This window comes from Thunnus albacares, chromosome 11 (genome assembly GCF_914725855.1).
Source record: "Thunnus albacares chromosome 11, fThuAlb1.1, whole genome shotgun sequence".
Lineage (NCBI taxonomy): Eukaryota > Metazoa > Chordata > Actinopteri > Scombriformes > Scombridae > Thunnus > Thunnus albacares.
The window spans coordinates 27,452,337-27,470,902 of record NC_058116.1 but is presented as its reverse complement, the minus strand read 5'-3'; the positions used below and the strand labels follow the sequence as shown (position 1 = coordinate 27,470,902).

Genomic DNA, 18,566 nt, shown 5'->3' with positions numbered 1-18,566 from the left:
CATAACTGCATTACATCATTGGGACACTGATTGGTTATTCACTCAAAGCATAAAATACCAGTTGATTCCAGTGAAAGTTGCTCACCGAAAATGTTTTTCAGGCTTTTGCATTTTTACAGACATCATCTGGTTCCCCGTACACGTGAAACTGTTTTGAATGGCTCTTCAAGACTTTTTATTGGACCTTAAAGAAAGTTTTATTCATCATTTCACAGACGTTTCTTTTGTAATGATTGTTTATAGAAAAAAAAGGTTTCGGGCTGGTGTACATCAGCAATGTTCCTGAGGCGTCTTAATGTTTCTGTTACAAACAAAACCTGCACGTGAAAACATTGTTCTGTAGTCCCTCTAGTGGTCACAAACTCCACCGAGTATCTTTAACTTTCACCTTTAAGCTTCATTCCTAACTGAATATTTGAGCTTTTGTACAATCATGTTCTGACTTGATAACAAATGTCTCTCTGAGAAGTCCCATTGAGCTTTCTGTTGTGCCAAATTGTCAGCTGAGTGTGATCTGTTATGGAAATTTCTAACTTAACTCTTTGTAATGTGTTTACTGTGTCTAAGGAATATCTGTATATTTGTTGCAGATGGCACAGCACAAGAGTCCTTGGAAAAAGCTATTTCTGCCATCTTTGTTTTACTGTTTACTGTGTTGCATTAAATTGTACAGCACATTATACTTCAGTCTCTGATGATAGATCTGTCCTTCCTGTGACAGCTGAATCCACGTCTTCCGTCAGGCTGAGAGATTGAGTATTTGAATCCATTCCTGAGTCCCTTTGCGTCTGAAACGTTGTGAAGGTGGGAGGAGCTTTCTCTTGTGCAATCGTGGATTGGTTCCCCCGGCCGCGATGTAGCGACTTGAACAGCAGGGGCCGGAAGGAGCGTGCGGAGGCAGCGTTGGAGCCCTTCACAGTCCGCTTGTTGATGTGTTCGATAGTGAGGTGGCACCGCAGCACCTGCATAAAGACTTCCCTGAACTGCCTGGAGGACAGGTTGTAAAGGAAAGGGTTGAGGACCGAGCTGATGTAGAAGAAACTGTCGGCCACAGGATGGAGGGTGATGTAGCTCAAGAAGAAGGAATCACTCCACTCGGACTTGGGCATGGCGGCCATCATAAGACGACGGATCTGGTTGGGAAGCCAGCACACCATCAAGGACAGTACGATGAGACCTGAGTCAGAAACACAAAAGATGACTTTAAAAGAATTGTTTGATATAACACTTAGTTGTTTTGTTGCCAAGAGTTACATAAGATGATCAATATTCAGGTTTCCATGTTCAATATGAAGCTCGACCTAACAGCTGGTTAGCTTAGCACAAAGATGGGAACCATAGATGTATTGTAGGAACTGGATACCCGGCACAAAGATGGCACCCATTTACTCAAAGTCCAAACTTTGAAGCATCCTGTCAAAAGACATCTTTTTCATATTGGTCGTCTATTGAGCTGGCAGGCATTGATACATCATACATAACTGCTGTAGATACACGTCATGGACAGACAGTGTGTCGCTAACAGAAAAGTGACATTTTCAGGTATGTTTACATGCTGCAGCTGAGCAGCTAATTAGCTACTGCTAACTGACGTCAGCGGTGCATTTTTCCCCGGCGAATGTGTGTTTGCTCACTCATTCAACAATCTAAGGTGCAGGACAAGACGTGTTTTCATGTTTGTAAGTTAGATAAGAAGGAGACTTTAGCAGGAAAGCTAATGTGGGTTGTTGTTCAGAGTCTGTGGCTCTTGTGTTGTGTAGCAGGATGCAATCAGGCTCAGTGTGACCGTCTGCTCTGCCAATGATAAAACGCCACGTTATCGCATTATTCCAGATTTGATCTGCTGCATCGAAACAGAACGGCTCTTTAGGCAAAATCATCAAATCACAGAATTTAAAATATAAATTTCTATTTTTGGTTTCATATTTCATTTTTTATTATAGGAGAACACAGGACAAGTGATTTACAGAACAGATGCTATCGTACACAGAAGATTATATTTCATTTGTTTAATCTGTACAAGAAGTTGTTTCATGGAGGGTTTTGCGATGGACTCTTTCTTAGTCTGCTCTGGAAAATTACCCAGAGTGCCTGTACCACACACCTGTGAGTACACTGTGTACACACTGTGCACCAAGTACATTTTGTTTACAATTGATTTAGAAAAGTGAAACACAGCTCATCGACCTCCAGGACACAGGATGGCGTCTCTGGCTGCTGAGCCCTCCCACTGATTTATCTGCCGCGTTTGTTAGTCTTTGAAAGGACTAACACATCCTCCTTCTATAATGTGGTGTTTATCTCTTTCCCTGCAGTGTTTTTAAAGGGAATAATGCTGTGACTAAACATCCTTTCAACATTCAGAAAATTATCTGGCTTGAGGCATCATTTCTGCTGAGGAACACAGATATATCAACACATTTATTTATAATTATTTATCCCAAACAAACGTGAAAAAGTTTCTTCACAAAGAGTCAAATGTGGGTGATAAAAATCTCTCTTAGTGTTTGTTTTCACTGGTGTTTATTGGGAGTTATAAGCACCTGTGTGAAGATTTTAGAGGAGTTGCTATTCAGTTGGAAGCAGTGATTCTCTCTTCATGCTAATCTCAAGCGTCAGCAAGCTGTGATAACTGCAGGCCATGTCTGAGTTTGTGCTTTTTCAAAGATGCAGCAGACAGTATTCAGTGGCTGTAGTTAACACTGAGTTCTCCAAAGACATGTCCTCAGTATTTTTGTGGAAATTTGAGAATTTTAGCAACCTGAAGGGCACTTAAATTAGGATAAGGACCAAAACAACACTTTTTAGACTGATCTACTGTAATGTCTCAAAAGTGCAACTAATAGAGAGGTGTGAACACTGACTATGTTGTCAATGAAAAGCTTTCCTTGCAGCAAAACAAAAAGAGATGTGCTTGTTGGGGAGTTTTAACCAGCCTTAGTGGGAGTAGTATTAAAAAAACAAGTTACAGGACAGAATTGATGGTATATTCAGGTTTTTTCTCTCGTTCTGGGCAGAGCTTCCAAGACTGTCCTCCCAAGGAAAAAAGGACAGGATCAGTCGTTTATGCCCCAAAACAACATATGTTTGTGTTCACGTGACAGAAGCCCTCTTGCGGCCGGAGTGATTATGAAAAAAGAGGAAATCAGATGACGTTACTATAAAGCGACAAAGTCCATGTAGGGAGGAGGTCGGGGTGGATGGATGGGTCAACAAAACGTCTGACTTTAACACAAGAGAACATTGCTCTTTTATCTTTTTGACCATGGCGACTAAGGTGTTCAAAGTTTAAACGTCTATATTTTTATTCTGGGGCTCTACTGGGATATCTTTACATGATTTACATTTAAATGCAACAAAGCGTTAATAGCGGGCTGCAGCCCTGGTTTTTGTCTTACAGGGAGCATTTTTTCATATGTTCACCTCAAGTTTTGGAACTTTGACCATGTTATTTCATAAAATCACAAAAAGCATAAGGAAGTAGTCATTTTAACCCAAACCACAATGTTTTCCTAAACCTAACCAAACATGAACCATAACATTGTTTCAGGTAAAAACCAAACTTCAAGTCCCCTATTTAGTGTTTTTAATCAGTATACAAACATTTAATAAATGGTTTATAACACACTATAATGTCGTTATAAGCATATTTAAGGACATTTTAAGTGTTAATTAATGTGTAGTATTTGTCAACAATAACTTCCACTATGAAGACTAATTCAATTTTATATTATTACAACTGTGTTTTATTATATTGTCATTTTATCTGTTTATACAGCAGGAGGATTTATATTTGTTGACAAGTACCAAACACTTATATCTAACAACAACAACTACATTATAGTGTGTTTTAAAGCATTGCATTTTTATGGATGTTACAGTTTCCACCATTTGGTGCAACACTCATCTTTCACAAAGCACTGCAGCCACATGACAGGTCTCAACATGTGCAAACACAGCCTCACTGTGGGACTGTGGGGCCAGAGGCCGGTTCCATCAGCCTGCTGCCCTCTACCAGTTAGAAAACATCAACCATCAACCGTTACCACAGCGATGCATGTTGTTGCTTAGCAGGGTCACTCGCAGTTGCCTGATCATCACAGATTTAGTTTTGGACAAGTGGCCTTTAAACAATGCAAACAGGAGGTAATGTCCGTCTTTGCCAACACATCTGCTCTGCTCCTGTCTCTCTCTGCACTCTGACATGAAAACAGTCGACTAAGTATGTATTTATTTTTAATTTTGCGAGATTGCTTCTTTCCATTTCATTCAAAAAAATACGATTCTATATACTGTTTATGCAATCAGTACATCTGGCGTTGGCAAGGCAGGTTTATTTATTCAAAATGCCTTACATGATGCAAAAGAATGAGAGCAGGAATAACAACAATAAAAATAAGAAAAAGACTAAAAAAAAAGCAAATAAAAGTAATAGAAAAGTAAAATAGATAAAATTCGATAAAAGTAAAAAAGCTTTCAAAAGGCAGCGATAAGGATGAAATTATGAAGTGCAGCTTTAAAATTTAATAAAAAGCAAATAGATGCATTTTCAATTATGATTTAAAAGCAGTTTGCATTGTTTCTAGTCTGCAAACTTCGGGTAGTTTGTTCCAGATGTGAGCAGCAGCACAGAAGCTAAAAGCAGCTTCACTATGTTTAACTTTAGAAACCACAGGTAGACCAGAAGCAGCTGAGCTGAAAGCTCTGGAAGCTTCATACTGTATGAGAAGATCTGATGAACCATTTATGGACAAGCAGTAATACTTGACAGTCTATTCTTTGACACACTAACAACCAGTTTAGTGATTTTAGGACTGGTGTAGTGTAGTGCTCTGATTTTTTTAGTCTTTTAGGAGTCAAGCAGCAGCGTTCAGGATCAACTGGACCTGTCCAGAAGTCCAGAAGTCCGTTACAGTAGTCCGGCTTGCTAGAGACAAAAGCACGCATCAGTTTCTCCAAATCTTCACTGATTAAAAACGTCACCCGTTGAAAGCGAAGAAGCAAGATGTCGCCTCAGATGGCAGCCTGGGTGCTGTGCTCTCTAGTATTTCTTCTGTTTTTGTTTATTTGTGTGGTCTTCAGTTCTCGCTTTCATATTATTCACCAGGGAAAAAACTGTTGAATATTCAACAGTTCAGTCTACAAATTTTTTCAAAGGTCTTCACACCCAGAAACTTTTTCTGAGATTTTAGTAGGAGGAGCAGCAGCTCTCACAATCAGAATCAGAAATACTGTATTGATCCTGAGGGGAAACTGGGTCATGTTACAGTTGCTCCTAGAAGAGAAATATATATAAGCATAGAGAAATTATAAGAAAAATAGAAATAAGAAAATAAGAAATGTGTAAAAAAAATATGTGCATCATATTACAGTGTATGTATATGTATATGTGACAACAGTGTAAATAATAAGGCTCAGAAATGGGATCTGTAAATGAGTTCAAGAGCAAGAATAGTATAAATAAATAAATAAGAAATGTTAGATGAGTATACAGTATTAATGCAGTATACATATAGAACACTAGAGTATTGCACAGTTGAATTATTGCACAACATTATTGTACTATTAAGTCAGCAGTTGGAAAATATAAATTATTAATAAATTATGGGGTTATGAAGCTGCTGACATGGGTGAAGTAAGTCTAAGGGTCAGTCTATTGACTCAGAGCGTCTGACACTCTGAGGGAGGAGTTGAAAAGTTTGATGGCCACAGGCAGGAATGACTTCCTGTGGCGCTCTGCGGTGAAATGAGTCTTGCACTGAATGTACTCCTGTGCTTGCCCAGTACGTCATGGAGTGGATGGGAGACATTGTCCAAGATGATACATGACATGGACAGCATCCTCCTCTCTGACACTGCCGCCAGAGAGTCCAGCTCCACCCCCACAACATCACTGGCCTTTAGGATCAGTTTGTTGAGTTTTTTGGTGTTTGCTACCCTCAACACTGGCCACCACAGACTCATAAAACATCCTCAGCATTGTCTGACAGATGTTGAAGGACCTCAGCCTCCTCAGAAAGTAGACACAGCTCTGTTCCATAAAGGGCTTCAGTGTTCTTAGCCAAGTCTAGTGTGTTATTGATGTACACTTCCAGGTACTTGTAGTCCTCCACAATGTCCACATTGACCCCCTGGATCAGTGGGGAACTTTGTGAGGGTTTGGAGGAGATGCAGAAGACGGAAGCGTGCTGGAGCACTGGTTAAGCTGCAACAGCGATGGTTCCAAACACCGCTCCCATCATTACATCTGGCGAATGTCCGCTCTCTTTCCAACAAAATGGATGAACTGCTGCTCATCAACAGAACAAAGAGGGATTTTTCTGGATCTGCTGCCCCCGAAACCTGGCTTGGTGAGTTCATCCCTGACAGTATTGTACATCTGTTGGGCATCCAACTCCACCAAGAGGACCTGGAGTTGACGGAAAATGAGGGGAGGCGGAATCTGTTACTACGTAAACGAACGTTGGCGTACGGATGTCACAATGTTAAGGAAAATATGGGTTCCTCACCTAGAGACTATGTTCATCAACTGCAAACCGTTTTATTCACCACAGGAGTTTTCCTCCTTTATTCTGGTCGGTGTTTACATCCTACCTCAGGCCTGTGTTAGTGAGGTCTTATAAACACCTGGCTGACCAGATAACCAGCATGGAGCGTAATCATCCCTAGTCCCTTCTCACTGTCCTTGGGGATTTTAACAAAGTAAACCTCAGCCATGAACAGCCAAAATACAGACCCACCAGAGAATAAATGTCCCACCAGGGATAAAAACACACTAGACCACTGATACAAAATATCAAAGGACGCATATTTCTCTGTTCCTGGTGCAGCTGGAGCTACAGGCCTGCTTTGACTGTAGGGATTGGAGTGTTTCTGAGGCTGCAGCTACACACCTGGACCAACTTACTGACATTGTGACATCTTACATTGGCTTTTGTGAGGACACCAAAACTTTCTGCACCTTCAATAACAATAAGCCCTGGTTCACAGCAAGGCAGCTGGCCCTGTGGTGTGGTCACACCAATCAGCTGAACACACTCAAAACTGTGGAGATGACACTTCAGGAGGTGCCCACGAACCCCCCCTGTCTCAGCTGGGATTTCACAGCTGAGACAGTGCTGTGCTTTCTACAATCTCCTAGGACCTGAAGTGGGAGTCCAACATCAACACAGTGATCAAAAAGGCCCAGAGGAGAAGGTACTTCCTGTGCCAGCTCTGGAAGTACCTTCCTCAGGAGCTGCTGACATCCACATCACTGTCTAGTTTGGATCGGCCACCAAACAGGAAGGGAGCAGACTACAGCGAACAATCAGGTCTACAGAAAAGATTATTGGTGCCAATCTTCCCCACGATCCAGGACTTGTACACCTCCAGAGTCAGGAAACGTGCAGGGAAAATCACTGCAGACCCCTCACACCTTGGACATAACCTGGTCCAACTTCCCCCCTCTGGTAGGGAATACAGAATACTGTACACCAAAACCATTAGACACAGGAACAGTTTCTTCCTCCTCGCCGTCACACTTATGAACAGTTAACTCCCTGTGGCTCTGAAATAACCCTGGAACACTATAAGACCCACTGCACCTTCAAATTATACATATTTACTTAGTTTAAAATACAAAATGTGCAATAAATTTCACTCATTACTGTATATTTGAACAGGCTGCATACCATATGCATATAAAGTACATTTTTTACCATTTAATATTCATCTCAGCACTTCTCTGCACCATTTGTATCCTGTTTGTAGTTCACAGAAACAGTTTCACCTGTATATAGTCATACCTTCAATATATTCTTTGTATGTGTAAACTACTTGGCCAATAAAGATAAATCTGATTCTGATATAGACGAATACGGCAGCTGATTTATGTGCTGTGCTGCAGTGGCAGAGTGCAACTGAACACATTGACATTGGCAGTGAAAGCAGAGATGTTTGTGTTAATCGCGGCTGGCAGTATATTATTATTATTCAGTCCCTAAACACTAGTCTAAAATTAATTAGGTCTCGACCCGACCTCCACAGTCTGGATATGAAAGTGCTGTGTGCTAATTTTACCCAGCAGGAATAACTTGCTGCCTTATGATTTAATTCATCAAATACCATGATTTCTTGCATTTTAATCAGAATAACCTCCGCCTTCTACCTCCGCCTGGAACCCGGATTCGTCTACAGAGGATTGTTTTATTGATTGTGTTGAGAGGCTTCATTATGAAGTGAGATGTGTGAAAATCAGCCAAATGTGGGACAAATACAATGACTGCAAGCCCAGGCAGGGACCTCAACAGCTGCCTCTCAAATGAACATCACACTGACATCTCTCTCTATTCACACACACACACACACACACACACACACACACACACACCATAAAACCACAGTAACATAAATCACACACTGACAATATACCACAGTGTGCTACAGAAAACTGTTCTAAAGCTCTAAAATAAAAGTTTCAAGTGCTCTCAGTGCTGTAAGATAAAAGGAGCAAATGAAAATTCACACAATAAAGAGAAGACTGTTTATGTCACCCGCTGAGCACAGAAGAAACAGAAAAGTCAAACAGAATAAAATAAAATACGTGCATATGTTGTATTGTACCAGTTGTACCATACTGTCTTGAAATCAATGAAATAAAATGTTGTGGATGATTACTGCAGCGCAGAGTGAGCAGACCTCGATCGCTGTTATAACAACAGATTCGGCTCAAAGTTTGTCAGAACAATAAAAAAGGAGAGAGAGATGTTTAGAGTGAAGGCACAAAGACGGGGGGGAAAAAAAGTGTGTGAAAATTGAGATGAAAACAAGGCAAGAGAGGGAGAGGAGAACAAAATGGGAAAATGAACAAGTCTGGAATACAAATGCGCTTCGCAGGAGAGAAAACTGAAGAGGAATGAATAAGCAAAGACAAAGTGTTCAAGATAAAAACTATTTTAATCAATGTTGCCATGCTTCAGTTTTCCTGACGGATGGATAAATAATTAAAGCAACTCTGATAATTGGACGAGTCTTTGTTTGTCGGAGTGTCTAAATGTATTCTCCTCATGACCTTTTGAAAAACCCAAACACTTACTGGTAAGCTGGGCCAATCCCAAGTTTACAGCTTAATAAGCAATTTCTGTATTAAATGGGAAATGCCATTATTTTTATATATATATGTGGGTCTAACGGGAGGTAATATTCAGGTTCTAGTTTAGCATCCTAACTGTAACTACCCTTCAAATCCAACAAAACACATCCTGCCAAGCACCAGAATGTTCTGCTGAGTATTTAATGGAGTATGACAGGCTGCGTGATGCTTTCATTAAATGCTTTCTGAGCTTTCATGGTCTTTAAGGGACATTTACAGCTGGAGCAGAAGCCTTTGGCAGAGAGGTGTCAACATTAAAATGTCATTGAGCATTTTATAAAAAAAATAAAAATAATTCAAATTAGACAGACGGGCATAAATTAGATTCTTACCAAACTTAACTTTTTTATTACTCATATTCTCAAAAGTCTTTGGGATTTTGATGAATGAAGCTGCTTTCACACGTTACCATCTAAACAATCTTCAGACAGTACTGATAACAGCTGGATCAATGACACAATCGTCATACTGAGTTCCAGCATTAAGAGGGGAACAACACACTAAATTATTATTAATTTTGCAATGTACACATAATCACGTAGCTTCATGTTGGCGTTAGAGATGTGACGTATTTACCGTTTTTACTATATACTGTGATGAAACATTCTGTTGGTAACAATACCGCCAACCGTTTCCATTACCGTCATTATCGTCGTTTTTCCGAGGACGCCTTGAACACAGCACGGCTCTCCTGTCTTTACTCGCCGTTTTGAAAACACATTTTTACCGGTGAAACACAGACACAGTTGCAACAGGCTCCTTGTTTGTCTAGATCTAACTACTGGGGCCATGACTTGCTAAGCTAACACTAGCTAATCCACCTAATGACATGCGGCAAGTTTATGGTTAAGTGAGCTATTAACACCCAAAACAAATCAGAACACGCGTACGATCTAAGAGAAAGAGACAGTGAGCAGCATTTAAAGTAATTTCCAATCAACTGTCTTAAACTTTAAACAACTAACCTGCTTTTGTTTGTGGTGTTTTTAGTGTTTTTGGTGGGTTTTTTGTGTGCGTCCATTTGCAGGATTCAGCAAAATACAGTTCATTGTTCAGTTTGTTTGATACGATTAAATCCAAGCCAATCATGGTGTTAAGTGTTATGGTTTGGTCTGTCCCAGTCTGGCTCTGTGTCCCTTCACCAGTTCCACCAGATGCCCTCAGACTTTTTTCCCTGTTTGTTGAACCACTTGAGATACTTGAGATACTGTTGCTCTTTGCAGTGAACCTTTGTCCGGCCATTTAACTGCCTAGTTTGTAATATATATGCTTTTGGAAGAGCAAACAGAAGTGAAAGCTGAAATACTTTTCAGAGAATGTTTGTTTAATGACGAGATTGTTTTGTGAATGTGTTTCACTGAGCTGCAGGTTTAGTGGTTACGTATCAGTTTCTGGATAATGGAACAGAGCTGTGTTTTAGACTTTGAGTTCATATGTCTCTCTGATTATTTTGCAGCCCACTTAGCTCTGTGGCACAGAGTTGTTTTTTTGTTCGGCCTGCTGGCATTTAAGGCTTTTTTGAAACTACTTATCATGTTTTTCGGGTTTTTGGTTTTCTGTTTGTTCTGCGTTTCCCTCCTGTGTTCCTGTGCTTGCTTTTCCCTTCGCACCTGCCCTGCATCAGTCTCGTTAGCCCCGCCCTGCTCCCCTGTGTCTTCCCCAGCCAATCAGCTCCCAGTCTGCACTTGTGTCTTGCCACCTGTTCCTTGTTGTTTCATTAGTTAAGTTTGTATTTAAGTCCTCTCCTCTGTTTGTTCAGTATTCTGTTTTGCTCTGATCTGCCAGCTTTGTTTTTGCCTGCATGGACCCGAATTAAAAACATTATTCTTCAGCTTTGCTGTGCCTGCAAGCTCCTGCGTTTGGGTTCACCTGCTCTGCTCAACCCTAAGACTTAAGTAATTTCACTATATAGTTGTGCTTCAGAAACATTTGATGATTGATTGATGACTGTGATATTTTTGGCCACAATATTTGTAATATGAAAATTTGACAGCTACATACTGACACACACACTGACCGGAGAGCCTCTTGTTGCTCTGCTACAACACAGGAACCCTACAGAAACTTTTACAAAGGGCCATCAATGTGCTTCTAGTGACTGTCAAAGCTCCAGCGGACTCTCTGTGTTTCCAGCACGGAGAGTCTGACAGCAGCTGCTCATGGCTGATTAGCTCTGACTACCAGCTCTACATCGCTATTCACGCTACAATGAGTGGTGGTCAGTCGATGTCCCCTCAGCCTCTGCATCACACACTACACAGCCACGAGGCCACGGCCCCTACAGTCGTTGCCCTCCACTCTGCTGCATTTTTTAAATATGCTGGGCGGGAGGGACATGGGTATAATAAACACTGGATATGGTGCCACCGGTCAGCCTTGTTGCCAATTTTGCGCAGTGGTCATTTGCAGTATTGCAGTGAAAATATCCCCTGCAGCCATTTTCACCATAGACCACCATTATAAAAGACATCTATATAAAACTGTTGACAGGAAACCTCAAACTGCAAATAAGGTCAATTATGACTATTTCCATTATGAATTTTTGACCCATGAAGGTTTTATATTTGTAAAAGTTTCAAGCCTAGAAAAGCGATTTTTAAAATCCAGAATGTCAACCCAATGTAAAGTCTGCAGGCTGAGCAGGAACTTGTGGGCGGGGCCAGTGGGAGAAACACTACTGCACATATTCAATGGGCCACAAACTCGGAAGCTAGAAACTTTTTTTGGCTCATGTGCCAGGCAAACAATTCTAATTTGATTTGAATAGGCACCATCTTTGAGTCGGGTATCAAGTTCTTATAATACATCCATGGGGAGGGAGCCAGCAGAGTTTGAGTGCGTAGTTACCCTTTAAAAATGTCACTGATTGGACAAATGGGGATGCTATAATTGAAGGCATGATGCCCCATGCTACTGTTATGACACGCTGTGGGAGGATGATGCATTTTGTTACTGTGCTTTGGCATTTTAAAAACTTGCATGAGTTGACGCGAGAGCAGGAACCATCATTAAAGGTCAAGTTTTCAATCATACATCTGTATTATATTTTATTTTTAAACCTGTGATATATTTTATATTAACATTGAATGAAATGACTCCCTGATGTGAAACCAGTTGCTCCTACTGCTGAAACCACATTACTCTACCGCTCCACATTGCTTTCAGCTTCTTTTTAGCCTCTTTTAGCTCATTATTTTGGTTCTACATCCCAGATGCAGACTTGCTTATTGAGTCTCACCCTTCTCATCAAACCACACAGAAAGAAGCTTAAGTTGAGCTAAAAAGATCAAACCAGAGTGAAGCTAAGAAGGTGAATATTTGAGTTGCATTTGTCATGTGGCCAGAAACACAACTTCAAGGAGAACATTGTTTGTCGCTGTGTTTGCTGGGTGTAAGTAGACGATGTTTGCTAAGAAGCTACTGTTAATACTTGGATAACCTGGATGTCACATGTGTTTTTTGTTTTGGAGACTTTCTGCCTTCTAGCAAGGCTGAATTACCAACTGCCCAAAGGCCAGAAACCTTCAGGGGCTCTGAATGCCGCAGGTTTACTGTCTGGCAATTAGTTTGTGGTCATTTTAATTTGACCATCTCTAACAGCGGGATGGCTTCTTCCAGTTACCTTTCTCCACACAACAGTGTTAAACCCAAAGAGAAGCAGCCAATACTTGGATGAAACAGCTGGAATCCGCAAATGTTTGTTTTTCTTGTCTCAGTTTGCTGGTCTACAGCAGGAGGCATTATGTTTTCAGGTTGTCCAACCGTCCCGTTCTCATGAATGTGATATCTCAGGAACAGGAATTTCTTCAAATTTGGCACAAAAGTCCACTTGGACTCAAGGATGAACTGATAAGGATTTGGCACACTAATTATGACAAAGTTTCACACAAATGTCTGATAATGAAGTGATGACATTTTATATCCAAAAGATTAACTTCACTGTGACATCATAATGTCAATCATAATAACATAATGTTTTGCAAAAAAATGTTTCTGACCATTATTCAACACCATAACTCAGGAACTGAAGGGGAGATTGTGACTATATTTCACATTTGGTCGGATACTGACACTAATCTTGGGTGTCCACCTTGAAACTATGATTTTACTAAATTCTTTCAAAGTCTCAAATATTGTGAGTCTGGACGGACATGGATGTAAACTGCAACTGACTGGTTGGCAGAGGCATACAACCATGAGTGTTTCTAGTTTTAGCCTACATTTGTTCACATTTTTGGCAAATTGGCACCATTTAAAAGTATGCCGAATTAGCAGTACACTAGTTCCTGTTTGCAATATACCCGCAGATGTACAGACAACTATCAGCTGATAACTTGAACTAAAGATTTTTAAGGATTTCTAAGCAGATTCACAGATGTTTATTTGTGATGGACATTGGAGATTGTCACCCAAAGCACCCAAAAACAACAGTTATGTTTGAGTGACAGATGCCATCCAGTAATTATGACGACAGTTTTCCACATTCAGAGGAGGACAGGTGGGCGGAGGTATTAACCTGACAGTGGACTTTGGCCATGATTGTCCCCTTATCTCAACCCCCGTGGTTATTATTGTACCCACGACAATGAAGGTCACCTAACTTTAAAGGACGTAGTAACTTTAACCTACACCACATGTTTCTGTAACCTTGACAAACTGATCATTTTAACCCAAATCATGATCAATCCCTAAACTTAACCAAGTGGATTTTGTGCCTAAACCTAATTAAACCTTAACCACACCATTCTCGTACCATAAAACATCATTATTAAGTTATTTGTTGTCCTGCTGATTACTGCTGATAGAGGCGCAAGGTTAGAAAACACTCCTGTCATTCTTGAGTCACATGGTCAAATGACATATTTGGTCATGGAGGACTTATTGGTTTATCATTTCCATGTGTTCTGATTTGAGTTATGACCCTGAGAGGGAGTATGAAATTTACTGCAATTAGGCACTGAGGGTTTTAAAGTACTTTAATTGCCTTAATTGAGTTGTGTCACAGCCACTGCTGCAGCTCCAACTGCTGGTTGGTCAAATCAGTGGCTAAACTGCAATAACTTAGAGTTCATTTAACTGATTATTATAAATTTGTTTGATAATATTCAAGACAAAGGGTGCATGTTTGCCTCAGACCCCGCTAGCGGGTCAATGCAGCTCTGCTCCCTGATGGTGAAACATCACAGCTTTTAAAAAGTTCAGTTTTCTACTCTTTAAGCCCAAGTGATAATAACTTGCCATCCTTATCCTGCCATCCTAATAAATGACACTGTCCAAGTGAATGTGTTATCAATATCACACACTCCACTGGTCCAGCTTAAATGAAACTCGGGAGGGATGATGCATTTTGGCAGTTTGTTCTAGCGTTTTTTTAAAAATGTAAAAATCTATAAAGTTTAACATTTTTAATAAGCAACTGAAAATGAGGGATGATACAGCTTGTTACTGATCAGTCAAGCAGGCTGACTTTTATTATCAGTGGTCTCGTTCTGATCAAGGCAACACATCATGTATGAAATGGCAGTATCTCTCCTTCAGATGGATTTTTTTTTTTCCAGTTAGGTTCTACCTGTCACGTCAGCTCATTGCACAGTCTATGCATTCGTCTGGAAAATTGCCACTGATTCAGCACAGATCAGTAAACGTCCTCAGAAAAGATTAGTGTTATGCAGATGAAATTGTGAAAGTGTGTTCATTTCACCTTTGGGGTACGTTTGAAGCACTCACATACTGTTGATCAATTTCTTCAACTTCTAACTTTATTATCATTATCATCATTAATATTATTATTATTATTATTATTATTATTATTATTATTATTATTATTATTATTATTATTCCATTCTCATGCTGAATGTATCTGCCTCAAAACTGCAAGCCAAGCTTGACGGTCTCATCAGTGATGCTCCAAGCTTACTGACACACACACACACACACACACACACACACACACCCACACTCCCTGCCATGGGCAAAATATAACTGTCTGCTAATTAGAAAGCTATTAAACCAGATTATTGGAACAATTAATTCCCTGTCTTTGCTGTAATTGGAGTGTGTTTGATTGAGCTTCTCGGTTTCCTGGTGCAGCACACAGTAGAGAACAGGGTAAGTTGAGCCATTGTTTCACGCTGACATAATTTACATTGATAGCATTAACAGAGAAAACAAACCAAAGAAGGCTTTAAAGCGGCTTTGACTATAATTTTATAATAACGTATCAAATGACAGCGTGTAATGTGAGAGGCGTCTGTCGTAGTGATGAACTTGCAGAGAATTATCAGCGACTCTGCAGCTCCTCTCGGCTTTCCGGACCGTTTTACTGCTTGATAAATGTTGTTTCTGCTGCCAAAAGTTGCAAGATGCAGCTTCAAGTCTTAAATATATTTGTGACAAACTAAAAAAACTGCCATTACATTTATTATCAGCAGAGGCTGTAACACAAATCAATCAATAAATAAATAAATATAAAAGAGCTTTTAGGATGGATTTTTTTCAAGACATTTACTTAAAAACTGGTTGGATTCCAAGAACATATCAATACTAACTGATGAACAGCAACATTTTTTCTTAAGAGAAAGGTATTTCCCTCAGGAGTTGGTAGAGAGCAAAAACAGAATTTACATTCATCAAGTGAATGTGAATGTTGCTCCGTAACTGCTGAAAGTGTAAATAAGCAACTGTTTGCTAACAAGTTCAACGTATCCACTTAAAAGGTGAAAATATGTCCGTGCTGTGTTTACAGCTCGTTTCTGCTGCCCCCAAGTGGGCAAAAAGTCAGTTATTGCAGGTTTAAGATATTTAAGTGATCAACATAACCTTCTTCATATTTCCTCTTCATCAAAAGTTACACAAGTTTAAGGATTAGCTTTGCCAAATGGTTAAGTGCGTTTTCAAACTTGCGTTGTTTAGTCACGTTGAATCGGAGTCTTGGTCGGATTTGTTTGGGCAGATCTGAACACAGAAATCATAGTCAGGTACAGACAAGTGGCCTCATTTATAAAACAGTACATAGGATACATATCAAAAGTGTACGACAAAAGCTGAAAATGGTGTAAGCCAAAAAAAAACAAGATTTATAAAACTGTGCAAGCACAAATGCACGTATTTTTCCCTTTTATAAATCACAATCGACTTCAAAATGTGCACACATGGACAAACCTCATATCCCACCCCTTTCACTCGCTCAATTAACTATAAATGGTCAATGAAAAGACTTCATGAATATTGATATACATGTTCCTGTGGAGAACAGCAGCAGCAGTATTAAAAACAGAAGAAGGTTTGAGATGCTGACGGCTGCAGCAGCTGGAAATGCAGTCGGTGCAACAAACGAAACAGTTTACGAAATTAAACAGAGTAGTCAGACATAAAGATGCCAAGAATACACTGACAGTGCACATTTGTACACAGTGTATGGACTAGTAGAGGCATGGAGACACTAAAGCTCACTGCTTGGTTTTTGTTCAGCATTTACTGTAGACACATGCATGACTGGTGAGACCACACACTCAACATCTAACACTGTATTCATTTATATTTATTCCAAAATCCAGCATACAGGTGTTTCTCTAATGTACGCAATCCACATATGAGTGCAGGTGGTGAAGATGTGCTGGTGAGGTGAATGGAGAAGGCTGTGTGTATGTATGTGTGTGTGTCAGCATAGTTGTGTTCAATGCAGCAATTTTACACACAAAAACTGCATGAAAACTTATTAAAAAGCTATCAGCGCTCTGTTCTGCAATTCTTTAAAGTTATTTTAGTTTAGTTAATCTGGATTTATACAACTGATGTTGATGATGACGATAATTTCATCAGTTAGTTGATGTGGTTTTGGTGAAAAGGAATCCGTAAACTTTCAGACGGCACCGGTACCCATGTGGGTTCTCTACAGGTTCTCCAGCTTCCAAGTTCATTGGTGACTCTTCATTTCCCATGAACGTGAGTGTGAATGGTTCTGTCTCTATACTATATACTACTGACTGGCGACCTGTCCAGGATGTACCAGGATGTACCTCACTCAATGTCAGCTGTGATGTCGCTTTGCATGCTGGGATGCGGATGAGGAAAATCAACAGTTGCTAGCAGCTAGCCGGAGAGTGAACTGAGATCCGATGACAGACTTTCTTGATATTTGGAAGATAGGACCTTCTTCAGGGGTTTTTTTCCTGTGTTTACGTGTTTTCTCCCACTAACCAATGAGCTGAGTGAATGTTCTCTTGTGTTTTTTTAGTGATGCATTTTGGTTCACTTTACTTTAACGACTTCACTTTACCAAATCATGCTCTAATTCCGACCAGAGCAAACAGATTATAGGTTTGAAAACACCCTAAAGTTGTTGGAGATTTGGTAAACTAATATATTAATATTTGACTGATAAATCTTTGATGAAATATAAATTGTTTTCCCTTTGGAGCTCCCTTGAGATCAAGTTCTCCCACTGACGAGTCGGGGTCGACACCTGATTAGGATGTAACGGGATGAATATTCAGCAGAACACGCGGCAGCTCTAAAATTATCACTTTAAATATTTTGCAGCTGATTTGCAGCATTCATTTGACTCTTTTGGAAGCAGACTGTCTGCTCTGCTCTGCTATATGCTGCATAAACCTGCACATAAATGTTCAGCAGGCCTTTGGTAAAAGCTAAATCTCTTTTAAAACTCAGGGAGGAACTTTTTAAATAGAGGGCATCACCACATAATTGATGTCCTTGATTTCCATGATTAGAAACGGCTGCGTAGATTCAAACTGAATAATCAAGGGAAGTGAAATATTTCCTCCAGTATCTATGAATACCGCCTGACTAAAGACTGGATCACGTCAGCCATAACGGTCTTGATTGCATATTGATTTAAAGCATATGTCATATTTGCATGATGAGTGGAGAGCCAAGAAATGAGCTTCTTCACTTGTTTGCTGCATGATTATAAAACTGATTTCGCCCACAGACGCTGTTTATTTCAGTCTGCTTCAGTGTGCAATTTAATGTAATACGGACCGATAAAATATATTTATCACTTCTCTAAACACAAAACAAAACTTTCTCTTTCACTAAATGGAAGCTGCTACCTAAATTATCACTTTAATCTTACATTTACATTGCTGTGGGCAGCAGAAAGTTGTGAACACAACACTGACATATCATCACCTTTTAGGTTGATTTGTTGAACTTGTTAGCAAACACTTGTTTGTTTCCACATCCAGCAGTTATGGAGCAACATTTTCATTCATTTGGAGTTGTGTTTCTGTCCACCTCATGAATATAAGTCCAACATTAACTCTCTTTTAGCTCAGTTTTTAAGATAAAATACACTTTATAGAGAAATGTTTCTTGGGCTCATCACAAAGCCTTCTATCTCCAGACATAACTAGCAGCATCGTTACCCTCATTCTTACATTAAAAAGTTCATACATTCAACAGAAGAAAA

At 39.9% G+C, this 18,566-nt stretch overlaps 1 protein-coding gene across 1 annotated transcript in view; it reads right to left on the bottom strand.

Annotated features, from left to right (window-relative positions):
* Window positions 1-625: 625 nt before the first annotated feature.
* gpr39 (G protein-coupled receptor 39) overlaps window positions 626-18,566 on the bottom strand; it is a 42,347-nt gene continuing 24,406 nt past the window's right edge. Inside the window, exon 2 of the mRNA XM_044366675.1 lies at window positions 626-1,177. Coding sequence (XP_044222610.1) covers window positions 678-1,177 — 500 coding nt within the window. The 3' untranslated portion in view covers window positions 626-677. The remainder of the gene's footprint in view (window positions 1,178-18,566) is intronic.